Source organism: Fundulus heteroclitus, chromosome 8 (genome assembly GCF_011125445.2).
Source record: "Fundulus heteroclitus isolate FHET01 chromosome 8, MU-UCD_Fhet_4.1, whole genome shotgun sequence".
NCBI lineage: Eukaryota > Metazoa > Chordata > Actinopteri > Cyprinodontiformes > Fundulidae > Fundulus > Fundulus heteroclitus.
Genome location: NC_046368.1, coordinates 23,890,024 through 23,901,362, shown reverse-complemented (window position 1 = coordinate 23,901,362; position 11,339 = coordinate 23,890,024). Strand labels below are relative to the sequence as shown.

General features: G+C 43.9%; 1 protein-coding gene across 1 annotated transcript; it reads right to left on the bottom strand.

Annotated features, from left to right (window-relative positions):
• Positions 1 to 245: 245 nt before the first annotated feature.
• LOC118563953 (torsin-1B-like) lies at positions 246 to 7,243 on the bottom strand (the record flags this gene model as incomplete). Its single annotated transcript, XM_036140398.1, has 4 exons — positions 246 to 1,250; positions 1,344 to 1,471; positions 6,700 to 6,875; positions 6,953 to 7,243. Coding segments are annotated over 4 exons (840 nt in total), but the record flags the coding sequence as incomplete, so codon positions are not given.
• Positions 7,244 to 11,339: the final 4,096 nt, after the last annotated feature.

Sequence of the window (11,339 nt, the reverse complement as noted above, 5' to 3'; positions counted from 1 at the left end):
TTGACAGAGTTGCAATGTCTTCACAACCTGTTGTGGGAACCAGAGGGAGCCTGAATGCATGGTAGCTAAATGTTAGGATCTACTGCAGTCCAAGCAGTTCTTCTCGATATGCATGTCACATATGTTGCTACAATGACAAATATGGGATTAACTGTGCAGCCCTGCATTAGAAGCAGAAAGGGTTTGACAACGATTTGCCGTGGTCTTGTTCTCTTCCATCACAGAAACCCGACATTTTAAGCAGGGATGTGCAGACTTGGGAGAACCGCTTTTTATTACACACAAAGCTTCGGGTTAGGAAATATTAGGCCAACACAAATTTCTTTCTCTCCCAAATCTTCAGAACCTATGATGAGACGACGATCCTGAGTCAGAGACGGCGGACAGTCAATCGTGTTTTGACATTTCATTTTACTCACATGTAATCTTTGCAAGCATGTCATGAGATTTGACAGTACAGAATAAAAAAGGAAATTAAGAGTCTGTGAATTAAAATAAAGAATTTTTCAGCTATGTTCCCCTACCCTCAACACAAAAGTCTGGCGGATGTGTAAAATTAGTTCCGCTAAAAAAGAGAGACAGTGAGATAAAGATTTAAGGCAGTTACTTCCCATAGGCTGTTCACACCGAGACCGCGGTGTAGAGCCACTCCACAGGGTAAGGGTTTCCCTGGCAGGAGACATCATCCGCTATTAAAAGTTTTTTCCCCCAGAAAACAACCGTCTGAGGCTGCCAACATAAAAGCAGAGATTGGGCTCTTCAACCAGCGACAAAGGATCGTGTCCCGATCGTTTGAATATTTTATTGTGCTGACGTTGATCTCTTCATTCAGTGTAAGCGAGAAGGCCTCCTGTTACGCTGGTGGCCACAAGGTCAGACAGGGAAACCTCCACAAAACTCTCTCCGGTCACAATTGCTTCCTGTCTTTAGTCATTTGGCTTCAAAGTTCTTTCTTTTCTTAAAGTGCATGTAGTGGCTCATCCTTGGGTCCTTCAGATGCTCACGTTATGAGAAGAAGTCCAGTTTGCTCTCTATCGACTTGCAGCCTTTGACGGAGAACACCCTCTCGGATTTGGGGAAGTAGACCAAGTCTCTGGCAACGTTGTCCGCCGTTTCGTGGTTCGGTTTCATGTTCCTGGCTTTCATCTCAGCCATGGCGCACTGGACCACGTGTCTGTACTCCAGAGGCAGGAAGGGAACGAAGAAATCCACCAGGCTCTTGTCGATCAAGCTCGTACGAAAGAAGCCGCCTGCAGGGGCAGAAGAGGAAAAGCACTTTTCAGACTAAAACACTCGAGGTAATACTTGATTTCGAAGGAATCGTCGACATGCTCTCGGCTCACTGTTGTTGTTGTTGAAGACAGACAGGGAGAGGGCCGTCTCCAGGTCTTTGAGCTCAATCTCTTCTCGGTTTCTCCCTGCATTCCAGAAATCCAGGGCTGTCTGGATGATGCTGTCTCCTCCTGCGTTGCTGTCAGAGGAAAACCACAAACGGCGTACACAAATCAAACTCTCAGTGCATTGCAGAATACAAACTATTGGTTTCAGCAGCTGCAACGTGAAACATAGTATGGAACTCATTGCAAAATATTACTGCCCACTTAAACTTTGGCACATTCAGACTGCTTTACTCTTAATGCCCCTAATTAAAATGCAATGCAACCTCCAAGCTCTTTCGGAGATGTCCAGAAAAAAGCAACGGACACTGAGCAGCTCGTTTGATGTTTCGCCGCCTACAAAGAAACGGCAAACAGAGCTAAAGCCAAAGACTCTTTGGAATCGTAGCTCCCACCTTGAAGCCAACGATGAGCCCACTGATACGTGATGCAAAACACGGCGCTCACATCCACATCTACCAGACAAAATATGGGCCTATTACAAGGGATTTCAACCATCCTTTATTTGACAGAACTGCAAAGAGCATATGAACGTGACGCTAGTCACTGCTAATAAACAAGCTAGCCCAGAAGAAATGTCAGCACCCAGCTACCGAACGGTGGGACAAGCTGAACAAGGAACAGCTCTGAATAATATTTTCCTCCTTATCTTCCTTAAAGCTAAATATTCTGAGGGTCCTCCTTCACCGTGGCGGCTAGGAGTAAATGCACATTCACATGAAGGGGTTACCACGGATTACGCAGAGCATCGCTCACACCATCGAGTTACGAGCCACGTTCCAATCTGCGGAGTTCTGAGGGCTGCTTTTCTTGGTCGATCTGATGACATCCCAACAACTGAACAGGAAATGGTTTTCATCACGTCCGTGTCCAGCAATGGAGAATTTACCATAAACTATTCGGGTCTGACTGAACTGGGGGGCTGAAAAGACTTTTCCAAGACTCGCCAACCAAGTTGGTCCCTGTGTTCACAGACGGGGCGGTGTCAGCGTCGGTGCGTACAACGGCGTGGTGCCAAACTGGCCACATGTTGCGTTTGGACGCATTCTGTGCACTGCACACGCGCTGCAAAACAGCTCAAAATCAGCTGATCGCAGCGTTCCCTATTATGAGACATTTCACCACTGTTGCTGAGGTTTCATCTACTAAAAAGGTGAGGGATCTCATTTGTCAAACTGCACAAGTTTCATAATGTCAGATGGTTTTCATGAGACTGAAATTAGACACGACTCTCTTAACTCATGATCATTTCTTAGCATTTGATCCTTCAACATAGCTTCAGGAAGTGCAAGACCTCCAGGGTTTGCGAAACACAACAGTAGGCAGCGTTCTAAAGAAACACAAAGCCACCTTGCATCTTCTCAAAGACTGGACGGATGCGCCTAAAACAGTCTGGAAAATGTCTGGGACTGTCTTTTGGTTCATGTAGTAAAACGTAAGTAACCCCAGGTGCCTTCTATCTCAACATAATAAAAAACGAGTGCAGGTGTCGTCTTTCACATGCTCGCCTCTCAGCCCCCAGGCACATTCACCTGTCAAAGCCGACCAGAGACATTTGGTCCGAGGCCAGCTGTTGGCCAGTGGATGGATAGCTAATCGGAGGCTCCACCAAGGACAGGGGGGGATTCTGCAGCGTCGTCATCATCTACCGTGCAGAAAGGCGAAGTGATAACCTTAGCGTAGCCTTTAAAACTATCCTAGATTCAATTGGTTTTGCTCAAAATGTGCATAAAGCGATGCACTCTTGGCTCAATACTTTAGACCTTGTGCTGACATATGGCATTGATTGTGAAGAATTAACAGTATTTCCTCACAACCCTGTCCTATCTGATCATTTTTTAATAACATTTGAGTTTATTCTAACTGAGTTATTCACCCCCAAAAGAGGGTTCCATTATAGTAGATCTTTCTTGGACAATGCTGCATCAAACTTTAAAGAGTCTGTCCCCCTCTTAATATCGTCAGTATTGCAGAAATACCCTGCAGATAGCAGCAATGTTGTTTCTTCCCATTCACAAATAGATGTCTTTGTTAACGGTGTGACTTTGTCATTGCGTTCTGCATTGGATAATGTAGCTCCCTTGAAAAAGAAGGTGATTATTCACAGGAAGCTGGCTCCCTGGTTTAATTCAGAGCTGCGTTCCTTGAAGCACAAGAAAATGGCGCTCTACACACCAAGAGGAACCCTGCCTAATCTGGAGGGACAGTTTATTGTTGTATAACAAGACCCTTCGCAGAGTTAGAGCAGCATATTTTTCCATCATTAATTGAGAACAAAAATAATCCTAGATTTCTCTTCAGTACAGTTGCCAAATTTACACAGAGTCATAGCTCCACTGATCCATCCATTCCCTTAGCTCTTAGCAGTAATGATTTTATGGGATTCTTCATAAATAAAATTGATTCCATTAAAATAAAATAATTGGCATCCTCCCAAACATGATTATCTCGTCCTCAGTAAGTGAGGCAGCGTTGGAGGAATCTTTAGAACCTGTGCAGTGTCTGAACTGTTTAGACGCAGTAGAGTTTTCTGAGCTATCTAAAATTTTAGCTTCATCTAAACCTTCTACCCGTATGTTAGACCCGATCCCAACCAAGTTGTTTAAAGGGATATTCCGTCTGATCAGTGGCCCTATTTTGGACATGATTAATCTATCCTTAGTAAATAAATATGTACCACAGGCTTTTAAAGTAGCTGTTATTAAACCTTTACTTAAGAAACCAACTCTTGATCAAGATGAGTTAGTAAATTACAGACCAAGATCTAATCTTCTTTTCTTATCTAAAATTCTTGAGAAAGTAGTTGCTAATCAATTTTGTGAACATTTACAAAGTAATGACCTACTTGAGGAGTTTCAGTCAGGCTCCAGAGCTCATCATAGCACTGAAACAGCTCTGGTGAAGGTCACTAATGATATTCTCAGGGCTTCAGATAATGGACTTGTGTCTGTACTTGTCCTGTTAGATCTCAGTGCTGCATTTGATCCAGTTGATCACAATATTCTCCTACAAAGACTTGAACATACTGTAGGGATTAAGGGGAAAGCATTAGGCTGGTTTTAATATTATCTGTCGGACAGATTCCAATTTGTTCATGTTAATAATAAATCTTCCTCAAACTCTAGGATCACCTGTGGAGTACCACAGGGTTCAGTCCTTGGACCAATTCTCTTTACTATATATATGCTTCCGATCAGCAAAATTATCAGACAGCATGGGATTATTTTCCACTGTTATGCTGATGACACTCAGCTATATTTATCCATAAATCCTGATGAATCCAATCAGTCACTTCGACTGCAGTCATGTCTTGATGACATCAAAAGCTGGATGACTTTAAACTTCCTGCACTTAAATTCTGACAAGTTATAATCTTTGGACCAAAGTTCCCCAAAAAATAAACTTCTTAATCAATCACTTAATCTGGATGGCATTAACTTGGCCTCTGGTAATAAAGTAAAAAATCTTGGTGTTATTTTCGACCAAGACATGTCATTTAGATCCCATATTAAACAGGTTTCCAGAGTTTCCTTTTTTCACCTCAGGAATATCGCCAAAATTAGAAACATTCTGTCCAGGGGTGATGCTGAAAAACTAGTCCATGCATTTGTTACCTCAAGGCTGGACGATTGTAATTCTTTTCTATCAGGAAGTCCACAAAATGCAGTTCAAAGTCTTCAGCTGATCCAAAATGCTGCAGCAAGAGTTCTGATGAAAATCAACAAGAGGGATAATATTTCTCCAATTTTAGCTTCCCTTCATTGGCTTCCTGTTAAATCAAGAATAGAATTTAAAATTCTCCTTCTAACGTATAAAGCCCTTAATAATCAAGCTCCATCATATATCAGAGCTCTGATTACCCCGTATGTTCCTAACAGAGCACTTCGCTCTCAGACTGCAGGTCTGCTGGTGGTTCCTAGAGTCTCTAAAAGTAGAATGGGAGGCAGATCCTTTAGCCATCAGGCTCCTCTCCTGTGGAACCAACTCCCAGTTTTGCTCCGTGAGGCAGACACCCTGTCTACTTTTAAGACTAATCTTAAAAGTTTCCTTTTTGACAAAGCTTATAGTTAGAGTGGGTTAGGTTACCCTGATCTACCTCTATAGTTATGCTGCTATAGGCTTAGGCTGCTGGAGGACATCAGGGCCTATTTTTCTCACTCTATTGATTTCTACTGTTCTCCAGTCTATTGTTCTCTAGTTTTGCATTGCATTGCATTGAAATGACTGTTGTCATTTCAGCTTTTAACTTTTTGCTCTCTCTCCCTTTTTCTTCATAATAGGCACACCTGGTCTGACGTTTTATTAACTGTGGCATCATCCAGAGAAGACAGATCACCCGCCATTACCATCTAATGTAGAACAGATTACTGGATCAATGTGTGCTTCTGTGCTTTTTTGTCTCTCTTGTTGTGTCTCTGCTCTGTCTTCTGTAACCCCAGTCGGTCGAGGCAGATGACCGTTCATACTGAGCCCGGTTCTGCTGGAGGTTTTTCCTTCCCGCTAATGGGGAGTTTTTCTTCCCACTGTCGCTTCATGCTTGCTCAGTATGAGGGATTGCTGCAAAGCCATGGACAATGCAGATGACTCTCCCTGTAGCTCTACGCTTCTCCAGGAGTGAATGCTGCTTGTCGGGACTTTGATGCAATCAACTGGTTCTCTTATATAGGACATTTTTGACCAATCTGGATAATATGATTAAATTTGACTTTGTAAAGTGCCTCGAGAGGACATGTTTCATGAATTGGCGCTATATAAATAAAACTAAATTGAATTTAGAACCAACTTTAGATTAGATTGTTTTGTTTTTTCATGACTAAAAATTGCGTGTAACTGTCTGCGCCCCCCCCCCCTCCCCTTTTATTATGGGACAATAAAGGAATTTCTTATAGGGCTGGACGATAATTCAATAACAATATATATCGATCGATGGACGTATATCGATGATAGAAAAAAAGAATTACAGTCATTACACCCACCCAACCAATCACACACACAGACCCAGGAGCTCCGCCCCCTTCATAGAGGACAGGAAGCATTCAAGAGTTCAGAGAGCACACATTCTTCTTTTCTTTTTTAAAAACTGTAGTTTTGGTAATAAAAGTTGCTTGAATAAAGGGTTGGTGTTTGAATTCAGTGTTGTGTGTATCTAAAAAAAGGTCGCTAAGAAACAGTGTAAAATGGACAGGGCTGCACTTAAAATATGTTTTGAATGTGTTGATAATTATCAATATCGATGGATATGATTTATATTTTATCTATATGCTTTTTTTCTATATCGTCCAGCCCTAATTTCTTATGTTACCTGAGAAAGATGAATATTGACTTCCGATAAGAAACGCCATCCAGCTTGTCATAGTAGTCCAGGTACGGCTTGATGCTGTCAATCAAGCCCGGGTGCATCTTGTCCATCTCATCAAAGATGAACATGGAGCGCTCACAGTTGGACACGTTTCCTCTGACCCACTGCTGTAACTGAGACTGAGAACAAAAGCGACAATTGAGCCCCAGTCGGAACTGGACAGTAAAAGACCGTACCTGCAGGGGGTTTCTGTTACCTTGTAGGTGGCGATGTGCTCCGCATGCGGGAAGTGAAGCGTGGACGTGAACACGTGGACGAAGCCGCTGTGCATTCCCTCTGCATAAATGCTATCGGCGATGAGCTTGCTCACAAAGTTCTTCCCGGTGCCGGTCCATCCGTGCAGGGAGAGCACCAGGGGCTTCTTGGGGTTGTCGTTGCTCATAAACCCGGTCACGGCTTTTAAAATGATGCGGGACGCGATGTGCTGCCCGAAGAGCTTGCTGTCCAGGTCGGTCTTGAGCCCTAGAGAATTTACACATGAAGGGCATCAGGGTTAGGGGCTGGAAAGCCAGCGAAAGAGTCGAGGTGTGCAGGAATCCTACGGATCTGCTCCTAATTCTTGGAATGATCCCCATTTGAGAAAGCGCTTAGCGCTTCCATTGCCTGGTAAATTAATAAAAACTAATGCAATGTACAACGTCCTACATTAAACTGGTGATTTTTAAAGTCTCCCACTGTCTATGTAGGGTACTCACACCATAACACAGCAACTTCACGACAAAATGAGGAAGCATTACCAAATGTCCTTTTTAATTGCAACAACAAATGGGGTTCCAGAACCAACACTGAGTGCAGAGCAGAACGACTGGGTGGAGGTGGCCGCACCATGATGTGAGAAGCTGGTGGGTAAGATGGGTGGCTCTAGATACAGGTAGATCTAGGGAGGCTGCAAAACATCCGAGGCTGGAGTGGAATTCAATCTTTCTTCCAGTAGGACAGCGATCCTAAACATTACACTAGAGCTGCAATACCCTGTTTTGGAGCAGGGGGTCAGCCAACTTTAGGATGCATCCCTGCTCCATTACACCTGCATCAGAAGGCAGCAACATCCATGGTGTGTCAGAAAGCTTTTGCAAAGGCCTGGTCACTGACCCTTCAGTTAATTCAGGTGTGTCGGAGCAGAGGTGCGTCCAAAAGTTGTGGGACAGGGGCGCAAGAGAACTGGATTGGTTGATCTTTGCTTAGTGCAGGGGTCTGCAACCTGTGGCTCTTTGGACCTTCCACAGTGGCAACAAATTATATTTCTATTATGGTATTTAAATACCGTTATAATGATAATAAATGCAGGTTTTTCTTGGAATAATTGCTTTTCATTTTCACAACAGAATGATGCTAAAAGTGCCAGTAATATTTAATTTTAAATCCATATTTTTTTTATTATGTTGGAAACTACGATTTTTTTTACATCACTATCCACAAATAACATCCCGTCTATCCTCTTTTTTTGTAAACCTCAAAATAGACGTAAAAGGGGATTTCTTTAACAACAACAACATATTTCCTACAGTAGATCTTTGTCAAAAATTATAACTTGTCTTTTTTCAAAAGGCTAGGCAACATTTGCGGGTCTGAACGAGTTTAATTCAAGTGAACTGTAGGCAAAAAATGGCTCTTTAGACTGTAAAGGTTGCAGTCCCCCTGGTTTAGTGTAAGGCAGGATCACCAAACCTTTTCAACCTGAGAGCAACCACATTGGTACTGTGTCATACATAGGGCTACCTCTACCGACATTTGAACTAAAGAGTCAGAGCTCACCTTAACTTCATGCAATACAAACATTTTTAATGCTTATAATTCTATGTAAAAACAAGTGTGATTAAAAAGGAAGATCAACTGAAAAAAATATAACTTTTAATGCAGCTCACTGGAGGGTTGTGCTACTTTTTTGAACAGGCTCTTGAGGCACCCCCTACGGTCCTTGGGGGCTACCTGGTGCCAACGGGCACATGTTGGTGACCCCTGGTGTAAAGTATGGCCTAGTCCAAGTCCAGACCTAAATATACGTAAAAGCAAGTGAATCCCTGTCAAACAGATTGCGGCGTATGGCTGGAAAAGGGACAGAATGTGAAAAAGGTTAAACGAGTATGTCAACTTTTTACGTAGCAGTTGATGTTGCGTCATGTCTGACTTTGAACAGCGCTTTCAGCACCTGTAGGAGGAGATCCTCTAAAATGTGTGTTGCTGCTCTGTTCTCTACACACTTATTCACGTTTGCGTTCCTAACACGAGGCCCCTTGGGGAAAACCTCTGATCTTAAAACGAGGAAGGCAGACATGAGCATCTAAAAACCTCCAAGTCACACAGCTTGCTCCACTGGCGTATAACTACTGGGCTTTATTCGTCGCTCTGGTCCAAAGTCGTGCTTTCCATCCCGTAAGATGATCGTTAAAGACGATCAGGTGACAAATTGTGCGCCAGGTATAACGGCCGAGGACGTGAGAACTGAGCTCCCCCCCACGAGGTGACCGCATCCAGCGATCATCGGTTTCCGGTTTGCCATGAAAAAGAAGCGCGCAAGGCTAATTGCGCATCGCCGGACCTCCCCGCGTCTGCTGCAAACCCACCCTCTTCCTTCCGTACCGTCCGTCCCTCACCCACCTGTTTGCGTGTAGGCTATCCACTTCGGATCGCAAGTTTCCTGGAAGTATCTGTAGATCGTCCGCCCCAGCGTGGCGCCGAAACCGACTAGCACGGTTGTTGTGAGGGGATCGAGGCGTTCACCAGGCCGCTGGCTGCCAGTGAGACGTGCCACCCACAGACAAATGTGCGCCACCTTCATTGTCGGCGGCCGCGGGTTTCTGACATGGATGAGGATGAGGCCGAGAGCGACGAACAAAACGCCGCTAGCCTGCGAAAACTAGCTCGGCCTTGCGGTGTGCAGCTTCCGCATGCGTCGCGGACACGTGACGCGGAGCTGCGTTCAGGACACCCCGCGTTGTCGCGGAAAGGTTTCACCGGACGCCGAGTGTTAAGCCTAAAGCGAAAACGACTCCCCAGCCAGGGGGGAGGGGGCCCTCTGCGGTGTATGATTATTACTGTCCTGTTGAAGGAGATCCATTCGGGTCGGCAGCACTCGTGGAAGTATTTGAAAATGTTCTGGTATCTGGCCAGGATCCCGGTGAGAGCCGCTGCCATGCCCACCGCGATGGTGGTGCTGATGGGGCTCCAGCGCCCTCCGCCACGCCGAGCACACAAAGCAACCAGAGGAGCAGCGCGTCCCGCTTCCTCGGCCGCATTTTGGTCACTCGTCGAAGCTGGATTGAACCCGACACGATCAAGTTGTTGTTGCGAAGCGTCTCGAAGGGCGAAGTGCCGTGGTTGTCAAGTGCGTGACGTCAGGGTCCAAAGGTGGCTCCTCTTCCTCTCCTTAAAGGGGTTCATGTGCTTGGTAGCCCAGTTTCTACTGCGCGTTCAGTGCCCCGCCCCCTGGCCTGCAGTGAAGACAACCAGACATTACAGCTCCCACAAGGCCATCAGGGCTCATAATTTCTCTCTCTCTCTCTCTCTCTCTTTCTCACAAGAAAATAATTTAATCATGTAATCTTTGGCAACGACTACATGCTTGAAATGTCCAGACCCACGGTGCACAACCTGGATTCACTTTGTAAACAATTACAGGTCTTTATTTGCAAAAGATCCTTGCTGTGTATTTTACAATGCAGAAACTAAAAAAATATGAATACCCTTAATAAGCTTAGCTAACGAGCCTGCGGTGATGTGCAGCTTGGAGCTTGCCAACTATAGTTTTGAAACACTTTTTAAAACCCGGGAGCCAAAGATGGCGCTCCCATACTTTCCAAACTAAGGCCGTACATGTTTACCGATACCAATAATATTCCCTAATGGCTGATTAACATTCTTGTGAGCTATAGGGGAAGGTCCAGTGCAGGGGTCTGCAACCTATGGCTCTGGAGCCGCAAGTGGCTCTTTGGACCTTCCACAGTGGCTCTTAACAACTTTGGCTACAAATTATATTTTTATTATGGTATTTAAATGTAATAATGATAATAAATGCAGGTTTTAGAAGTTTTTTTCTTGAAATAATTGCTTTTAATGTCCACACATAATGATGTTAAAAGTGCCAGTAATATTTAATTTTAAATCAATATTTTTTCATTATGTTGAAATTATATTTTTATACATCATTATCCACAAATATCAACATCCCATCTTTCCTCTTTTTTGTAAACCTCAAAAATTATAAGTTGTCTTTTTTTCAAAAGGCCAGGCAACATTTGCGGCTCTGAACAAGTTTAATTCAAGTAGACTGTAGGCAAAAAATGGCTCTTTAGACTGTAAAGGTTGCAGTCCCCCCTGGTCTAGTGGCTTTCTTTCAGCCTGCTGACCCACAGAGTGCAGGAATGGGTGAGGGAAGGACGGCATGTTTGCTCCAGCTCCATAACGTTTAAGGCAAGGCAAGGCAAATTTATTTGTATAGCAACATTTCAGTACAAAGACAACGCAATTGCTTTACATGATTAAAATATATGAAAATAAAACAGAATAAAAACAAGTTGGGCTGAAGTGTAGAAACAAAATAAGACAATTGGAGAATAGAAACTAAAAGCAATATTAAAAACAGT